The sequence below is a fragment of the Macaca nemestrina genome, chromosome 5, assembly GCF_043159975.1.
Source record: "Macaca nemestrina isolate mMacNem1 chromosome 5, mMacNem.hap1, whole genome shotgun sequence".
Taxonomy (NCBI): domain Eukaryota; kingdom Metazoa; phylum Chordata; class Mammalia; order Primates; family Cercopithecidae; genus Macaca; species Macaca nemestrina.
The window spans coordinates 13,690,299-13,710,633 of NC_092129.1; the positions used below are offsets into that span (position 1 = coordinate 13,690,299).

Below are 20,335 nucleotides of genomic sequence, written 5' to 3' on the forward strand. Positions count from 1 at the left end.
AAACTCTGTCTCTACTAAAAAGACAAAAATTAGCCGGGTGTGGTGGCACATGCCTGTAATCCTAGCTGCTCAAGAGGCTGAGGCAGAAGAATTGCTTGAACCTGGGATTCAGAGGTTACAGTGAGCCGAGATTGCACCACTGCACTCCAGCCTGGGTGACACAGCGCGACTCCATCTCCCCCCGCAAAAATAAAAATAAAAATAAATAAAATGTTGGCAATGTAAGTAACAACATCTGTGGTTGTTTTAGGATTTAGTGGTTACCATTTAAGAAGTTGGCCTCGTGTCACAGATGTAGGAAGTGGCAGAGCTAATCTGACTGGCAGGTCAGTGTACTTTTCTGAAGTCTGTCACACAGGGTGTGAGGCTCAACATCAACACATAAAATTGCTGTGGCAATGAGCACGGAAACCTCAGTGGCCATTTATCTTCCTACTTGGATTGAATATATGGTGTTCCCAGAATTCAGGATGCCCTTGGATTAGAAATCGAAGTTGTACTTTTGCATTTTATTCTTACAAGTTCTTTTCTGCATTATCCATGGGTTCACCTGGGATTCTAATATTCCTTAGGATTCCCAAGGCCTCCTAGTTTTCAGTTTTGGAGAGAGTAGGGGGTTGGAAGGTTGTCTTTTCAAAGGACTGCTTCCCTGCTGCTGTGAAGCCAGCAAAGTTCTGAGTTTCAGTAAAGTTTAAAGTGTCAAATTTAACTGAACTACTTTCCTAAAAGATTTCCTGATTCCTTTTGTATCTAACCTTTGAAGTAATTAACTTTTCTATGTACACATAAGGAAGTAATTCTGAGAAATTGTGATCGAACTTTTAGATACAAACTTACATATAAAAAACTAAGGAATTAGTTGAAATAAAGGTTCAGTTCAATCTCAGATTTTTTATTTTTTGAGACAGGGTCTTGCTGTGTCGTTTAGGCTGGAGGGCAGTGGCACAGTCATGCCCCACTGCAGCCTCAATCTCCCGTGCTCGAGCGATCCTCCTGACCTCAGCCTCTTGAGTAGCTAGGACCACAGGCACATGCCCCCATGCCCAGATAATCTTCTGATTTTTTTAAATTTTTTATTTTTTCTGAGCTGTCACTGTGTTGCTCAGGCTAATCTTGAACTCTTGGACTCAAGCAATTCTCCTACCTCAGGCTCCCAATGTGTTGGCATTACAGGCATGAGCCACCACACCTGGCCAGATTTTTTTTGAAAAAAATATTGCCCATTTAAATTAAGATACCAAAATATACTAATTGTAAAGTAATGGGCTTGGAGAGGTAGGTCACACCTGTAATCCCAGCACTTTGGCACGTGGGGAGGTCAAAGTGGGAGGATTGCTTGAGGTCAGGAGTTGGAGACCAGCCTGGGCAATACATGGAGACCCTGCCTCTCCAAATAAAATAAAATAAAATGATGTATTCATAAAGAACAGAAGAGAGTAAAGAACTTCTCTGAAATCCTATCTTGTGTTACGTTGGTATTAAAGGGTGACCCAGGGTGAGTTTAACTCATATCATCAAAATTAAATGATATTCAATAGGATTACATTTCTAAATAATGCTGTAATTTAAATTTTTCTAATACAGATGAAGAACTAGCACTGGATGGCAGTTTTGATCCAGACCTAAAAAACTATCACAAACTCCACTGGGAAACAGAATTCAAACCTGTGGCACAGCAGCTTCTCAACCGAATTCAGAGACATCACACCTTCCTAGAACCCCTGCCCATTCCCTCTTTCTAACGTGATGCAGGTGAACAGTAGAAACAGGAAGTCACGTCTCCCTCATTCTTAAGAACTGGTAACAAATGTGAACATTTTTTTCAGGATTAACAAACATGGAAAGTTTTTCAAGAACTGGTTTTAGTGAGTAGCCGAAGTATTTTTTAAAAATAAGCATTTCTTCTTGTTAGGTATTATGGAAAAACGTATATACATGTTATATTTCCTGTTATGAGAAATGTAAGATGAAAATATATGCATTTTTAAGTAAATGACTTTTTCTTCTATTCTCTATTAAACAATTTAGTTCTAGTCTTAAAATCTTGATTTAGCAATTTTGGAATTAAAGTGTTCATAAGTTAAATGAACTGTGCAATGAAGGCTGTTAGATTATATAGAAAGAAGGGTAGTCAACATGAGTGGAACATGTTACAACATAGGATCTATACTAATTCTTACTACGTCAAATAATAAGGGTTCTCATTTGGTACCAGTACCTTTTTGGTCCTCATATTAAGAGAAGGAGTAAGCAGAAAAACTTAAAGAAAACTGCTTTGGGCCATTTGTTTATTAAATAAATAAAATAGATTAAAATGAGAGTTATCTTTTCATTTGAAATAAAATGACTGGACTAAGACAGTCCTTCTAATTGTAACTCTCCGTGTTTGACAGGTGACGTAATGTATTAGAAAGAATGCAGGCTTAGGTGAATGGTAGACCTGCATCTGAATCCACGCTCTCCCCTGCTACCTTTGGAGCAAGTAACTTAATTTCTTGAGCTTCAACTGTAAAATGGGAATCATATCTATTTTACTGTAGTGTAATTTGGAACAAACCATTAAATGGGCAAATGGCCCAGTCCAGTGTATGATGTGGAGTGGGTGTTGAAAACACCAAGCACTTTCTTAGTTTGCCATTCTTTGTAGGATGAGTTCGGCCTTTGAATAAATGATTAAAAAACAAAAGATTGAGATTACTATTGTTATCCTATACTAGCCAAATGAAGATGAGTTGGAAATAAAAATAAATTTGCTGACTCACACCTGTAATTCAGCACTTTGGAAGGCTGAGAGGGGAGGATCCCATGAGGCTAGGATTTCAAGACCAGCCTGGGCAACAAAGTGAGACCTCATCTCAACAACAACAAAAAGTAAATTTACTACTCTGCTTGGAGAAAGGATTTTATTAACAGCTCATTTCTCACCCTACAAAACACCAAAACTCATGAGATGAGAGCAGGCGTCCCAGACTGAATGGGTTCTTGAAACCTGTTAGAATAAACCAGCTGGGCATGGTGGCTTACACTTGTAATCCCAACACTCTGGGAGGCCGAGGCAGGCATATCACCTGAGGTTGTGAGTTCGAGACCAGTCCAGTCAACATGGTGAAACCCCATCTCTACTAAAAATACAAAAATTAGCTGGGCATGATGGCACATACCTGTAATCTCAGCTACTTGGGAGGCTGAGGCATGATAATCTCTCTCTCTCTTTTTTTTTTTTTATTATTATACTTTAAATTCCGGGGTACATGTGCAGAATGTGCAGGTTTGTTACATGAGTATACATGTGCCATAGTGGTTTGTTGCACCCATAACCCATCATCTACATTAGGTATTTCTTCTAATGCTACCCCTCCCCTAGCCCCCCACCCCCTGATGGGCCCCAGTGTGTGATGTTCCCCTCCCTGTGTCCATGTGATCTTATTGTTCAGCTCCCACTTATGAGTGAGAACATTGGTTTTCTGTTCCTGTGTTAATTTGTTGAGAATGATGGGTTCCACATTCATCCATGTCCCTGCAAAGGAGATGAACTCATCCCTTTTTATGGCTGCATAGTATTCCATGGTGTGTATGTGCCACATTTTCTTTATCCAGTCTATCATTGATGGGCATTTGGGTTGATTCCAAGTCTTCGCTATTGTGAACAGTGCTGCAGTAAACATACATGTGCATGTGTCTTTATAGTAGAATGATTTATAATCCTTTGGGCATATACCCAGTAATGGGATTGCTGGGTTAAATGATATTTCTGTTTCTAGGCCCTTGAGGAATTGCCACACTGTCTTCCCAATGGTTGAATTAATTTATACTCCCACCAACAGTGTAAAAGCATTCTGATTTCTCCACATCCTCTCCAGCGTCTGTTGTTTCCTTACTTTTTAATGATTGCCATTCTAACTGGTGTGAGATGGTATCTCATTGTGGTTTTGATTTGCATTTCTCTAATGACCAGTGATGATGAGCTTTTTCTCATGTTTGTTGGCTGCATAAATATCTTCTTTTGAGAAGTGTCTGTTTACATCCTTTGCCCACTTTTTGATGGGGTTGTTTGTTTTTTTCTTATAAATTTGTTTAAGTTCCTTGTAGATTCTGGATATTAGCCCTTTGTCAGATGGATAGATTGCAAAAATTTCCTCCCATTCTGTAGCTTGCCTGTTCACTCTGATGATAGTTTCTTTTGCTGTGCTGAAGCTCTTTAACTAGATCCCATTTGTCAATTTTGGCTTTTGTTGCCATTGCCTTTGGTGTCTTAGACATGAAGTCTTTGCCCATGCCAGTGTCCTGAATGGTATTGCCTAGGTTTTCTTCTAGTGTTTTTATGGTTTTAGGTCTTACATTTAAGTCTTTAATCCATCTTCAGTTAATTTTTGTATAAAGTGTAAGGAAGGGATCCAGTTTCAGCTTTCTACATATGGCTAGCCAGTTTTCCCAACACCATTTATTAAATAGGGAATCCTTTCCCGGTTGCTTGTTTTTGTCAGGTTTGTCAAAGATCAGATGGTTGTAGATGTGTAGTGTTATTTCTGAGGGCTCTGTTCTGTTCCATTGGTCTATATCTCTGTTTTGGTACCAGTACCATGCTGTTTTTTGTTATTGTAGTATAGTTTGAAGTTAGGTAGCGTGATGCCTCCAGCTTTGTTCTTTTTGCTTAGGATTGTCTTGGCTATGTGGGCTCTTTTTTCGTTCCATATGAAATTTAAAGTAGTTTTCTCCAATTCTGTAAAGAAAGTCAGTGGTAGCTTGATGGGGATAGCATTGAATCTATAAAATACTTTGGGCAGTATGGCCATTTTCACAATATTGATTCTTCCTATCCATGAGCATGGAATGTTTGTTCATTTGTGTCCTCTCTTACTTCCTTGAGCAGTGGTTTGTAGTTCTCCTTGAAGAGGTCCTTCACATCCCTTGTAAGTTGTATTCCTAGGTATTTTGTTCCCTTTGTAGCAATTGTGAATGGGAGTTCACTCACGATTTGACTCTCTGTTTGTCTGTTACTGGCTTATAAGAATGTTTGTGATTTTTGCACATTGATTTTGTATCTTGAGACTTTGCTGAAATTGCTCATCAGCTTAAGAAGATTTTGGGCTGAGACAATGGGGTTTTCTAAATATACAGTCATGTCATCTGCAAACAGAGACAATTTAACTTCCTCTTTTCCTAACTGAATATGCTTTATTTATTTATTTCTCTTGCCTGACTGCCCTGGCCAGAACTTCCAACACTATGTTGAATATGAGTGGTGAGAGAGGGCATCCTTGTCTTGTGTCGGTTTTCAAAGGGAATGCTTCCAGCTTTTGCCCATTCAGTATGATATTGGCTGTGGGTTTGTCATAAATAGCTCTTACTATTTTGAGATACATTCCATCAATACCTAGTTTATTGAGAGTTTTTAGCATGAAGGGCTGTTGAATTTTGTTGAAGGCCTTTTCTTCATCTATTAAGATAATCATGTGTTTTTTGTCTGTGGTTCTGTTTATGTGATGAATTATGTTTATTGATTTATGTTTGTTGAATCAGCCTTGCATCCCAGAGGTGAAGCCAACTCGATCATGGTGGATAAGCTTTTTGATGTGCTGCTGGATTTGGCTTGCCAGTATTTTATTGAGGATTTTCCCATTGATTTTCATCAGGGATGTTGGCCTGAAATTTTCTTTTTTCATTGTATCTCTGCTAGGTTTTGGTATCAGGATGATGCTGGCCTCATAAAATGAGTTAGGGGGGGATTCCCTCTTTTTCTATTGTTTGGAATAGTTTCAGAAGGAGTGGTACCAGCTCCTCTTTTTACCTCTGGTAGAATTCGGCTATGAATCCGTCTGGTCCTGGGCTTTTTTTAGTTGGTAGGTTATTCATTGCTGCCTTAATTTCAGAACTTGTTATTGGTCTATTCTGGGATTCGACTTTTTCCTGGTTTAGATTTGGGAGGGTGTATGTGTCCAGGAATTTATCCATTTCTTCTGGATTTTCTAGTTTATATGCATAGAGGTGTTTATAGTATTTTCTGATGGTAGTCTGTATTTCTGTAGGATCGGTGGTGATATCCCCTTTATCCATTTTTTATTGTGTCTACTTGATTCTTCTAATTTTTCTTCATTAGTCTCGCTAGTGGTCTATTTTGTTGATCTTTTCAAAAAGCCAGGTCCTGGATTCATTGATCTTTTGAAGGGTTTTTTGTGTCTCTATCACTTTCAGTTCTGCTCTGATCTTAGTTATTTCTTGTCTTCCGCTAGCTTTTGAATTTGTTTGCTCTTGCTTCTCTAGTTATTTTAATTGTGATGTTAGGGTGTTGAATTTAGATCTTCCTGTTTTCTCTTGTGGACTTTTAGTGCTATAAATTTTCCTCTATACACTGCTTTAAATATGTCCCAGAGATTCTGGTATGTTGTGTCTTTGTTCTCATTGGTTTCAAAGAACATCTTTATTTCTGCCTTCATTTCGTTATGTACCCAGTAGTCATTCAGGAGCAGGTTGTTCAGTTTCCATTTAGTTGTGCAGTTTTGAGTGAGTTTCTTAATCTTGGGTTCTAATTTGATTTCACTGTGGTCTGAGAGACTGTTTGTTATGATTTCTGTTCTTTTGCATCTGCTGAGGAGTGTTTTACTTCCAATTATGTGGTCAGTTTTGGAATAAATGCGATGTGGTGCTGAGAAGAATGTATATTCTGTTGATTTGGGGTGGAGAGTTCTGTAGATGTCTATTAGGTCCACTTGGTCCAGAGCTAAGTTCAAGTCCTGGTGGATATCCTTGTTAAGTTTCTGTCTCATTGATCTTTCTAATATTGACAGTGGGGTGTTAAAGTCTCCAACTATTATTGTGTGGGAGTCTAAGTCTCTTTGTAGGTCTCTGAGAACTTGCTTTATGAATCTGGGTGCTCCTGTATTGGTGCATATATATTTAGGACAGTTAGCTCTTCTTGTTGCATTGATCCCTTTACCATTATGTAATGCCCTTCTTTGTCTCTTTTGACCTGTATTGGTTTAAAGTCTGTTTTATCAGAGGATAGGATTGCAGTCCCTGCTTTTTTATTTTTTTGCTTTCCATTTGATTGGTAAATATTCTTCCATCCCTTTATTTTGAGCCTGTGTGTGTCTTTGCATGTGAGATGGGTCTCCTGAATACAGCACACCAATGGATCTTGACTCTTTATCCAATTTGCCAGTCTGTGTCTTTTAATTGGGACATTTAGCCTGTTTACATTTAAGGTTAATATTGTTATATGTGAATTTGATCCTGTCATTATGATGCTAGCTGATTATTTTGCCTGTTGCAGTTTCTTCATAGCATCGATGGTCTTTACAATTTGCTATGTTTTTGCAATGGCTGGTACTGGTTGTTCCTTTCCATGTTTAGTGCTTCCTTCAGGAGCTCTTGTAAGGCGGGCCTGGTGGTGACAAAATCTCTCAGCATTTGTTTGTCTGTAAAGGGTTTTATTTCTCATTCACTTACGAAGCTAAGTTGGGCTGGATATGAAATTCTGGGTTGAAAATTCTTTAAGAATGTTGAATATTGGTCCCCACTCTCTTCTGGCTTGTAGGGTTTCTGTCAAGAGATCCACTGTTAGTCTGATGGGCTTCCCTTTTTGGATAACCCGACCTTTCTCTCTGGCTGCCCTTAACATTTTTTCCTTCATTTCAACCTTGGTGAATCTGACAATTATGTGTCTTGGGTTGCTCTTCTCAAGGAGTATCTTTGTGGTGTTCTCTGTATTTCCTGAATTTGAATGTTGGCCTGTCTTGCTAGATTGGGGAAGTTCTCCTGAGCAATATCCTGAAGAGTATTTTCCAGCTTGGTTCCATTCTCCCCGTCACTTTCAGGTACACCAATTGACGTAGATTTCGTCTTTTCACATGGTCCCATACTTCTTGCAGGCTTTGTTCATTTCTTTTCATTCTTTTTTCTCTAATCTTGTTTTCTTGCTTTATTTCATTGAGTTGATCCTCAATCACTGGTATCTTTTCTTCTGCTTGATAGATTTGGCTATTGATACTTGTATATGCTTCATGAAGTTCTTGTGCTGTGTTTTTCAGCTCCGTCAGGTCATTTATGTTCTTCTATAAACTGGTTATTCTAGTTAGCAATTCGTCTAACCTTTTTTCAAGGTTCTTAGCTTCCTTGCATTGGATTAGAACATCCCGCTTTAGCTTGGAGGAGTTTGTTATTAGCCACCTTCTGAAGTCTACTTCTGTCAATTAGTCAAACTCATTCTCTGTCCAGTTTTGTTCCTTGCTGGCAAGGAGTTGTGATCTTTTGGAGGAGAAGAGGCATTCTTGTTTTTGGAATTTCAATCTTTTTGTGCTGGTTTCTCCCCATCTTTGTGGATTTATCTACCTTTGGTTGTTGATGTTGGTGACATTCAGGTGGGGTCTCTGAGTGGGCACCCTTTTTGTTGATGTTGATACTATTCCTTCCTATTTGTTAGCTTGCTTTCTAACAATCAGGCCCCTCTGCTGCAGTGCTGCTGGAGTTTGCTGGAGGTCCATCCAGACCCTGTTTGCCTGGGTATCACCAGCAGAGGCTGCAGAACAGCAAAGATTGCTGCCTATTCCTTCTTCTGGAAGCTTTGTCCCAGAGGGGCACCTGCCAGATGCCAGCCAGAGCTCTCCTGTATGAAGTGTCTGTCGGCTCCTACTGGGAGGTGTCTCCCAGTCAGGATACACGGGGGGTCAGGGACCCACTTGAGGAGGCAGTCCATCCCTTATCAGAGCTGGAACGCTGTGCTGGGAGATCCGCTGCTCTCTTCGAGCCAGCAGGCAGGGAGGTTTAAGTCTGCCGAAGCTGCACCCACAGCCGCCCCTTACCCCAGGTGCTCTGTCCCAGGGAGATGGGGGTTTTATCTATTAGTCCCTGACTGGGACTGCTGCCTTTTTTTCAGAGATGCCCTGCCCAGAGAGGAGGAATCTAGAGAGGCAGTCTGGCCACAGCAGCCTTGCTGAGCTGCAGTGGGCTCTGCCCAGTTCAAACTTCCCAGTGGCTTTGTTTCATGAAAATCTCTTGAACCTGGGATGTGGAGGTTACAGTGAGCTAAGATTGTGCCACTGCACTATACCTGGGCAACAGCACAAGACACTCTTTCAAAAAAAAAAAAAAAAAAAAAAGAACCTACATTTCTAGGAACAAATAGACTTTCAAAGAATGGTTCTAGTCTGGGGCTCATACCTAATGTGGCTCAGCAAAATCCTCTAGGGACACTCACTTTATTGTAGTCCATAAGGTAAGTATATGCTGGTAGATTCACTCCAATAGATGAAATCAGTTTAAGTCACAGGGGCTAATTTATCTAAAACATTCACAGATATAATGTATTTCATTCATAGCAAGCTATTTATTCTACTTTTAGGGAAAAGAAAAATCAAACTCTCCCCTCCCTAAACGGCCCCCTTCATATTTACGACTAATATAGTAACTCATGGTGGGATCCCATTATACCTATTCTCTTCCATACTTAACTGCTCCCCTTAGACCCACATACAAGCTGGACCATTTGGAACCATCTACTTAAACAAAACCTGTGGTTAAAAAAACACGTAAAATCTACCATTTTAACTATTTCAAGTGTACAGTTCAGTAGTTTAAGTATATTCACATTGTTCTGCAACAGATCTCTAGAATTCTTTCATCTTGTAAACTAAAGCTGTATGCACCAAACAACTCCCCATTTTCACCCCCACCAGCTCCTGGCAACCATCATTCTGTTAATACTTTCGGTTTCTATGACTTTGACTACTTGATATCTCATATAAGTGGAGCCATACAATATTTGTGTATGTATGTGACTGGTTTATTTCGCTTAGCATAGTATTATCAAGGTTCATCCATGTTGTTGCCTGTGATAGGATTTCCTTCCTTTTTTTTTTTTTTTCTTCCCTGAGACAGAGTCTCAGAACAGTCTCTGTTACCCAGGCTGGAGTGCAATAACATGATCTTGGCTCACTGCAACCTCCGCTTCCCAGGTTCAACTGATTCTCCTGCTCAGCCTTCTAAGTAGCTGGGATTACAGGCATGCACCACCATGCCTGGTTAATTTTTGTATTTTTAGTGGAGATGGGTTTTCACCATGTTGGCCAGGGCTGGTCTTGAACTCTGGGCCTCAAGTGATCCACCTGCCTCAGCCTCCCAAAGTGCTGGGATTATAGGTGTGAGCCACCTGTGCCCTGCTGCTTTCTTTCCAAGACTGAATAATATTCCATTCTATGTATATACCACATTTTGTTTATCCATTCATCTGTCAGTGAACATTTGGGTTGCCTCCATGTCATGGCTATTGTGAATAATGTTGCCATGAATATAGGTGTGCAAATCTCTTTAAGATCTTGTTTTCAGTTCTTTTGTGTATATACTCAGAAGTGATGTCTTCATTCAAGTTGACATAACAAAAAATATAGTTTGGGTGACTTAACAAAAGTTCATTCCTCACAGTTCTTAAGACTAGGAAGTCCAAAGTCAAGGTGCTGGCCAGTTCACTTTGTGGTCAAGGCCCTCTTCCTGGTTTGCAGAGGGCTGCCTTTTTGCTCTATCTTCATATGGTGGCGAGAGAGATCATCTCTCATCTGTCTCTCCTTATAAGGGTTTACTGCCACTCATGCGGGCTCCACCTTCCTGACCGAATCACTTCCTGAAGACCATAGGGCTTCAACCTGTGAATTTTGGGGGAACACAAATATTCAGTCCACAGCAAGTGGAATTGCTGTGTCATATGGGAATTCTATTTTTAATTTTTTGAGGAACCTACATCGTGTTTAAGTGGTGATTATCATTTTACATTCTTACCAATACCACGTAAGCATTCCGATTTCCCCACATCCTCACCAACACTTATTTTGGGATTTTTAAAAATAGTAGCCATCCTGATGGGTGTGAGGTAATGTGTCTTTGTAATACTGATTTACATTTCTTATAATTAGTCATGCTGAGCACCTTTTCATAATTTTTGTTTGTTGGTCATTTGTATATCATCTTTGGAGAAATGTCTATTCAAGTCTTTGGCCTTCTTTTTTTTTTTTTTTTGAGATGAAGTCTCGCTCTGTCACCAGGCTGAAGTGCATGGAGTGCAGTTGCGCAATCTCAGCTCACTGCAATCTCCGCTTCTCAGGTTCAAGCCATTCTCCTGCCTCAGCCTCCTGACTAATCCCAGTGGGTTACAGGTGCACACCACCGCACTCAGCTAATTTTTGTGTAGAGACAGGGGTTTCACTATGTTGGCCAGGATGGTCTCGATCTTCTGACCTCATGATCTGCCTGCCTCGGCCTCCCAGACTGCTGGGATTACAGGCATGAGCCACCACTCCCAGCCCCATTTTTTAGTTATTTGATTTTTTGAGTTGTAGGAATTCTTCATATATTCTGGTTATTAACCTCTTATCGAATATATAATTTGTAAATATTTTCTATCCCATAGGTTGCCTTTTCATTCTGTTGATTGTCCTTTGATGAACAAATATTTTTAAGTCTGATGTAATTCCATTTTTTTCTTTTGCTGCCCATACTTTGTGTCATATCTAAGAAATCATTGCCAAATCCAATATTGTGAAACTTTCCCCCTGTGTTTTCATCTAGTTTTACAGTTGTCAGTCTTACATTTAGGTCTTTGAGTTTTTTAATACACAAGGGTCCAACTTCATTGTTTTGCATGTGCGTATCCAGTTTTCCTAGCATCATTTGTTAAAGAGACTGTCCTGTCCCTACTGAGTGGTCTTGGTACCTTTGCTAAAGATCATTTGGCCATATATGTGAGAATTTATTTCTGGACCTTATTCCATTGGCCTGTATGTTTGACTTTGTGCCAGTTCCACATTATTTTGATTACTGTTGCTTTGCAATATGTTTTGACATCAGGGAGTGTGAGACCTCCAACTTTGTTCTTTTTCAAGATTGTTTTGGCTATTCAGGGTCTGCTGAAGATTCTAGATGATTTTTAGCATGGAATTCTCTACTTCTGTGAAAAATGCCATTGGGATTTTGATAGAGATTGCATTGAATCTACAGGTCACTCTGGGTGACCATGAGATATCTTTCCATTTATTTGTGTCTTTAATTTCTTAGTAATGCTTTACAGCAGGGGTCCCCAACCCATGGACCAGTATTGGTCTGTGGCCTGTTAGAAACTGACTGCACAGCAGGAGGTGAGTTGTGGGCAAGCATTACTGCCTGAGCTCTGCCTCCTGTCTGATCAGCTGCAGCATTGGATTTTCATAGGAGCTGGACCCTATTGTGAACTGTGCATGTGAGGGATGTGGGTTGTACACTCCTTATAAGAATCTAATACCTGATGATCTGAGGTGGAACAGTTTTATCCTGAAACCATCCCCCACTGCACTGTCCACCCTGGGTCCATGGAAAAACTGTCTTCCATGAAACCAGTCCCTGGTGCCAAAAAGGTTGGGAACTGCTGCCTTACAGTTTTCAATGTGAAAGTCTTTTGTCTTAGTCTGTTCAGGCTGCTGTAACAAAATACCTTAGACTGGGTAATTCATAGGTAACAGAAATTTATTGCTCACCAGTTTTGGAGGCTGGAAAGTCCAATATCAAGGATTTGGTGCCTAGTGTCTTCTTCCTCACAGATGGCATACTCTAGCTCTGTCCTCACATGGTGGAAGGGGAGCTTCCCAGACCTCTATTAAAGGGCACTAATCCCATTCATGAGGGCAGAGCCCTCTTGACCTTATCACCTCCCAAAGGCCTACTTCTTAATACCACCACATTGAGGATTACATTTCAACATACAACATACAAATGTGGGGGGAAGACACAAACATTCACACCATCGCATATCTCCTTGGTTTATTCCTATTTTATTCTTTTTGATGCTATTGTAAATGGAATTGTTTAATTTTTTTGGATCATTCATTGCTACTGTATAGAAATACAACTGATTTTTGTGTGCTGATTTTGTATCCTGCAACTTTGCTGAATTTATGCTTCCTCTTGATCACACTATCCTCTGCTAGGGAAGAGCTAGGGTGAGCAAAATCCCCAACTTTCCTAGCCTTTAGGTGCAGCCTTTTCCTGGCTTTGTATTTGCCTTAGTGCTGCAGTTTCCCAGTTGGTTTCTAGAGTTCTCACAAAGATATTCTGGCCCATATATTGTTAACTTAGTGTCTCTGGGAGAATAAGGACATGGAATTCCCAAGTCCATCATCTTGCTGACATTACTCCCATCTACTAGCATTAGCAAAAAAAACTAGTATGATTCGTATATGATATTCACATATACAAATATGCTAATAAAATTTCTGATTCGTATATGATATTCACATATATGAATATGCTAATAAAATTTCAGAGTATATTGATAAAAAAATGCTTATCCAACAAGTTTTACTTACCTACTTATCTCCCGGTGGTCTGTATCAAAATCAACCTCATTCTTAGAGATGATTAAGTTTGGCTTAATAAAAATTTTCCCAAATATGGCCCAAAAAACTCATATTTTAACTCTTGAATCCTGGGAACCTCAACCAGAAATCTTCTCATATTATTTTAGAAAAAAATTTTCCTCTGGTTGGGGAAGGTTTTGATATCCCCAGTGTAATGTACCTTCCCTAATTATTCTGAAAACTACTGGTTTCAAAGATTATATAGCAACATTAGAAATCCTGTGTGTTTACTTTTGAGAAAACACTCAAACAGGAAGCACCTGTTAAATGGGAGGCATTGAAACATTAACTTTGTATCACATGCACTCTTATTACTTTAGGTAACATATTTTTTAACTCATTGAAAGTTTGATTTCAATTTCTAAGTGATTATAAGTTCCAGTGGACTAAATGCATTCTAGTTGATCTTGTTTTGTGATCACTCTACTGCTGATTAGAATCTCTACTAGAAATTTTGTATTTTCAAGAGGAGGAACAAAGAACAGAAATGGGATAAGTAAAATTTTAACTATCTTCTTGGGTTCAATTGTATTGCTATAGTGAGAGAACTCCATAGCAGGCAGAAGAGGACAAAGGCGTGATGCATATTCGATGAGTAATGTACTTATAAGTTTCTTTAAATATAAAACATATTGAAGATAATACTCTATTTTTAGCTAAGGTTATAGTCTTGTCTTCTCACAAGAGTAAATATCCTTGACGACAGGTACCACCTCTATTCAAAATTGATTGCTCCCAACCCTCACTTCCACACTACCCCATACATTTGGAGGCAGGCACTAGATTGAGCTCAATAAATGTTTTGAGGAGTAACAGAGTTATCACAACCGCTTCAGTTAAACTTAGAGCTATTTCTACTTGTCTGAGAAAGTGTCATTTTTTGTTCTGCAGTCTCTCCCTAATGAATCCTTCTTTCTAGTAATTCTTAACATTCTATTGGAACTCTAAAACAGTTCAAAAGAGAGCAGGCATAGGGGCATACCAGTCATTTCCAAGATAAATAAAAATGGTCTTACAGAAGATTCTAAAGAAAGTCCACTCTTCTTTGTATCTATCTTTCAAAATGGCTTCAAGTGTTTTGCCATTTAAAAGCAGTCTCATCTGATTACAGCATTATTTAATTGGCTTATGAAAGTAGGTAGAAACTCAAAATTATTACTAATAGTGAAGTCATGACTTTTTAAGAGATTGAGACAGCACATAAAATTGGAGAAAAATTCTTCTTTATTGAAAAATACCAGTAATACTGACAGACTTCAAAAGCAATTCACGCTTCCAGAATACAAAGTACTTAATACATATTTTCAAACCTGTTTGCATTTCAAACAAAGTTAGCGTTTTTGTAAATCAAATGTGATAACCTGACTAAAAATGTTTTCCAGCTTTATTATTTAAGGAGCTGCACAACCTTTAAAGGGGGGACCAGGAGGCAGGCAGAGGCAGAGACACAGAATGCACCCAGGACTGCGCAGCAGTCTACAGCAACATATCCCACAACTTCGATGCTGGAAACACAACTACTGCACAAGACAGCTGCCCTCCAGTGTCAGGATCCTGTGAAACAGCATATCAAAAGATCGCCAGCTTCTTGTAATTTACACACTTTCATTTAGGATTGCTTTTTGAAGAAAATCTTTAAGAATGCCATTATAATTTAATATCCAGAACCCTGAATTTAAAAAACTAATGAGAGAAATTAACTGTTACCATCAAAATGGTTGTTGCTGAGCTGTGTGAGTAGGAATTCTATGCTTTTTTAGATGCAAGAAAATTAACACATAATGCAATTTGAAATCACACAAGTTATGTATGTAGGCTCAGATAGTAGCAATGTTCACTTTTATTACTAATAGCTTAACTGAAACAGCCATCTATTCATTCCTCCAGCAGGAATAGCAGCACCAAGATCTTCTAAAATTCTTTATATATAAAGCTTAAGTCATTATCCAAGTCCCATCTTTGCATGCTCCAATTCTTGTTATCTTATTTAACATAAAAGCAACAGGATTTGGAGAGTTACTATTTGCTGTATTAAAACAGTTACACAGCATCTTGTACTGTCAAAAAGCAAAATACTTGAATGGCAGCCTGTCTTCACAGCTCTAAACTTGAAGCTGCCAAACAGTCACTGCTTGTGCCAGCAGTGGGTTTTCCACAGAAAAATAGCAGAAACTAAAGGAATCATGGCACAATGGATTTCTGAATTATTTTGTCTACCATTGGTCCTGGGGTTTAGTACCTTCCCCTTGTAGACTATATCTGCTGATCATTCCAGAATCATCTTGAATGAAGGAAAGGCATCAGGTCATATAGCGGGTAATGGCTCTCAGAGCATAAAGGAGTTCTGCTTGCATCCTAGCTTCTATAAGAAGCAGATTAACATGAACCTGAATATAAAATACAACATCACATAAGGAAGGGTTACAAACATTCACAATCAGTTTTTCAGTGAATCTAATGAACACATAAAATAAGTACACGTCCTACACTTCCTATGTAGTACAGAATAACTTATCCTTGGGTTTGTTGAACAGATTATCAATTTCTCAAAACAGCTGTCTTTTTTTTCCTGATACACAGTTTCACTCTTTCCCAGGCTCAAGAGCAGTGGCACGATCTTGGCTCACTGCAACCTCCACCTCCTGGGTTCAAGCAGTTCTCATGCCTCAGCCTCCCAAGTAGCTGGGACTACAGGTGCATGCCACCATGCCCAACTAAGTTTTTGGTATTTTTAGTATCACCATGTTGGACAGGCTGGTCTTGGACTCCTGACCTGAAGTGATCTGCCTGCCTTGGCCTCCCAAAGTGCTGGGATTACAGGTGTGAGCCACCATGCCCGCCCTAACATTATTTTTGGATAGATGGTTTGAGCTTTCATTTATATTTTACCATATTTCTTAGAGGTTTGTTACATGTCAGAAAATCTAGACACTTTTATCAGAATAACAACTTCCCCTGCCAAATCATTATTCAGTAATTTCTATAAAGATGTTTCAAAGAGAACAGACACTTCTACATATACACAGCTTTTATAAAACAGTCTTTCTTCTACATGCTGACAGCCATGCCAGCACTTCTGAAGATGGGCCAGCCCACCTGTGCTCCCTATCTTTATTCTTTTACTCTATCACCATAATGAGGTTCCCTTCTGAAGGGGTACCTGAGACAGCTGTCCTGGAATGTTTTTCTTTGGGTTGGGAGGGGTGATGGAAAGGGTTTCAGACCAATTAGGTTAGGTGAAGGAGACTACGAATCATTGCTAAGTTACAGAGTAAACAAGCCACAATAGGCACATACCTTCTCAGAGTGCTTGAATTGCCTCCAGAAGCTTTCATACATTCTTTTGGTAACCTTTTCAGGAGTACAAACAACAGTTTTGATATAAACTTTAAAGCTACGATCCAATAGCTGGTTAATTTCACCGTAGTCATAATCATCGTATCTGTTGAAAGACATAAGGAGAATTATGATATTTTCAGTGTATAACCTGTTTTCATGTTACAAAAGTATACACATCAATAATTAATGCTGTATTTTTTCCCTCTTTGTGTAGGCAGCTGTCCCCAAAAATGATAGAGCTTTACAACTGCAGGTGGATGAGTGAGTATAAGGGATAAGAAACAAGAGTACTTAGGGAGAGTAACAGAACATTTTCTACTACCCAAGTAAATCATTCCTGAAAGCTGACAATATTAACATAGCACTGGGTACCAAGCAGTAGTGTACATTTGCAATCATGAATATGCAACCACACTGAGGAACAAACTATTATTGAGACGGAGTCTTGCCCTGTCACCCAGACTGGAGTGCAGTGGTGCTATCTTGGCTTACTGCAACTTCCGCTTCCTGGGTTCAAGTGATTCTCTCACCTCAGCCTCCTGAGAAGCTAGGATTACAGGTGTGTGCCACCATGCCCAGCTAATTTTTGTATTTTTAGTAGAGACAGGGTATCACCATATTGGCCAGGCTAGTCTAAAACTCCTGACCTCAAGTGATCCGCCCGCCTTGGCTTCCCAAAGTACTGGGATTATGGGCGTGACCCACTGTGCCTGGCTGAACAAATTCTGAGAACAGATTTTGAGTATTATCAAAATTAAACAAAATAATTATGTTTGTTATTGGTACTAGTACATTCTCTATATATACATATAGAGAAATTCACTTGTGTAAATAAAAATAATTAGAATTACCTTACTCATGTTTCTAGGAGTTTCTGGGGTCAAATGAGAAAAAAGGCAGGGGCTGTGGGCAGAAGGATGGTCTATACTTAGGAGAGCCTATCCTGCTTTAAGCCAAGATGGCTCTGCATGTACTAGTTGTCTGCTTTGCTGCACTGGGTAATGGATTCCTGATGACATAGGTACTGAAGTCTCCTATTGAGTTTTCAGGGGAAAGAGGAGAAAGGTCTTGCAAAGCTGGTTCTACAACCATTCAGGAGGCTAAAGTCAATAGTCTGGCTACTGATTAGTGGGAAATTAGTTTAAAGTTGGTCAGATGTACCTCAAATGCCAGATCAGTTTAGAGCAGATTAACTAGGGTTTGTAGGTTTTGACCAGAGTCTCTAATAAAATGAATAGAAAGCCTGATTTTACAGTGAAAATAGTTAACTAGTAAGCACTGTAGCTCGGAGTTCGTGTGCATGTGTGAGAAGGTGGTATACAATGACTGCATTTTCATTATAACATAATAAAAACCTAACAGCAAGGACATGAAAGTTTTGCATTTTTATTAGGTATTATGAGAGCAAGTAATCCTCAGAGGGAGCCTAAGAACAGCCAGAGGGGCAATATAAGGGTACTAATTTCCAAGGAGGTAGAAACATAAATGTATCAGGAGACAGATGATATGAAGAGAAAAGATACTAAAGGTGTTCAGTGACAAACTTTGTTCTAGGACCAGCTTGCTTGTCCTCCCTTTCCTGGAGGCAGCTGTCATTCAACTCTTGTCAAAGTCCCTAACTCTCCCTCCTGCCTAGCTAGGAAAGAGGAGAAAAAACTAAGTTGCAATAAACTGGTTCTTTGAAGCATAAATAGCATAAAAATAAGTTATAGGGGAGGGGATGGGTTTTGATTATGTGTGTGTCCATGTGCACATGCACTCCAAGCACTTGAATAATTTGGCCCAGAGGTAAACATCTTTTTATAAATACAGAAAGAAGACTAACCTTATTCCAAACATGCAGTGAATATAGTTCCAAATTGCCCGCCTAAGCATTGAGGTATCAACATCTTTGTGCATTGCCATTGTATTATAAGTAAGATTGTAGGCAATGTGAAATTTTTCATCAATCAACTGTCCCACATCTGGATAAAGGCGATTTACCAAAGAATAACCATGATCTTCCCAGCAATAGTCCTAAATACAGGGAATAGAACAAATGTGAATAATTAAAATGTGGTCAAGTACAGTTCTTTATCTACAGCTCTGTAGTATGGTAAAAATGATTGTCATTTGGCTGACAATCCAACTGGCTTTCATCCCTAACTCTCAGCTTCTTGCACTCCAATCTTTTTTCAATTTCCATACTGTAACATGCAAAAGGTTGTGTGTTATAACTCCGTGAGTTTAAAAACTAATAGACTCATCTAAAAAAAAACCTAGTAGTCTCCTCCCTTTACACATCGGCCTTTCTCTCTTTCACACACTCTCCACTCAGCCCCCAGATGTGACCATCTTGGGAGTCCCCTCTCCTTTTCCATTGCTGCAGCCATTCAAAATGGCATTCAAATAATGAGTAAGTGTGTTTTAAGAGACAAGGTCTCACTCTGTTGCCCAGGCTGGAGTGCAATGGTGTGATCACAGCTCACTGCAGCCTCCAATTCCTGGGATCAAACGATCCTCCCTGCCTCAGCCTCCTGAGTAACTGGAACTACAGGCACAGGCCACCTTGCTTGGATACTGTTTAAAATTATTTGTAGAGAGAGGGTCTTGTTTGGCTGCCCATGCTAGTCTTGAATGCTTGGCCTCAGTGATTTTCCCATCTTGGTCTCTCAAAATGCTGGGATTACACGTGGCAGCCACCAGATCTGGCCAAATTTTGTGAATTTTTAATTCAACACATCCAGCACCCATTCCTTCTCCTACCCCCACTTCTGCCTTTTAGCCCTATTAACTGAGTCTCCTAATTAGTTTTCCTATATTAAATCTCCTTGCCTCCTTTCTTTCCACCTGAAACAAGACTTAATAAGCCCCTACTTCTTTGTTGCTTTTCTAAAAACACCTCTTTGATATTATGCCATCACTCTGGTCAAAGCCTACAAACCCTGCATAATCTACTGTAAACTGCTTTCACATTTAAGGCACACCTAACCAATTTTAAACATACACCACTAATCAGAAGTAGGAATCTTTAGCTTGAAGCTCTCAGCAGCCAGCCAATCTCTTTGTAATTCCTTCCTTCACTCTATCCCTCAACCTAAGCTTAATTATTGTCTATTCTCTTCTACTTACAATACCCTTTTTACTATCCAAATTCTTCAAATCCTAATGTCTCTCCATAAAATTTCCAGTCCACACGATGTCTTCAATTTCTAATCTATTGTATAATTATTCTGTAACTCTTCCTTGTGCCTAAATTTTGTCCCTTAGTTTATTTTTATTTTTTGAGACAGGATCCCACTCTGTCACCCAGGCTGGAGTGCAGTGGCTCCATCAGGGCTCACCGCAGCCTCAACCTTCCAGGCTCAAGTGATCTTCCCACCTCAGCCTCCTAAGTAGATGGGACCATAGGTACACACCACCACACCTGGCTAATTTTATTTTATTTTATTTTTGTGTGGAGACAAGGTTTCCCCTTGTTGGCCAGGCTGGTCTTGGAATGCCTCGGCTCAGGCGATCCACCTGCCTCAGCCTCCCAAGGTGCTGGGATTACAGGTGGGAGCCAGTATGAGGCCCCTTAGTTTCTTGAGCAAAGAAACAAAATCTTATGGTTCTCAAATATTTTCGTAATTCTGGTAAAATAG

At 39.5% G+C, this 20,335-nt stretch overlaps 2 protein-coding genes across 14 annotated transcripts in view; one reads left to right on the plus strand and one right to left on the minus strand.

Annotated features, from left to right (window-relative positions):
- Nucleotides 1–20,335, plus strand: part of LOC105492044 (armadillo repeat containing 2) — a 161,954-nt gene that overhangs the window by 125,423 nt on the left and 16,196 nt on the right. For 7 of the 8 annotated variants that reach the window (XM_011758883.2, XM_011758887.2, XM_011758888.2 and 4 more), the window contains one exon: nucleotides 1,585–19,453. The exons of the other annotated variant lie outside the window; for it this stretch is intronic. In XM_011758883.2, coding sequence (XP_011757185.2) covers nucleotides 1,585–1,742 — 158 coding nt within the window. In that variant the 3' untranslated portion in view covers nucleotides 1,743–19,453. Of the gene's footprint in view, nucleotides 1–1,584; nucleotides 19,454–20,335 lie in introns of those variants that run through there. 8 annotated transcript variants of the gene reach the window in all.
- LOC105492043 (sestrin 1) overlaps nucleotides 14,580–20,335 on the minus strand; it is a 107,679-nt gene continuing 101,923 nt past the window's right edge. For all 6 annotated transcript variants that reach the window (XM_071096271.1, XM_011758881.3, XM_071096274.1 and 3 more), the window contains 3 exons: nucleotides 18,538–18,728; nucleotides 16,671–16,815; nucleotides 14,580–15,760 (listed from right to left, as the gene is read on the minus strand). In XM_071096271.1, the coding sequence (XP_070952372.1) occupies nucleotides 15,674–15,760; nucleotides 16,671–16,815; nucleotides 18,538–18,728 (423 nt within the window). In that variant the 3' untranslated portion in view covers nucleotides 14,580–15,673. The remainder of the gene's footprint in view (nucleotides 15,761–16,670; nucleotides 16,816–18,537; nucleotides 18,729–20,335) is intronic.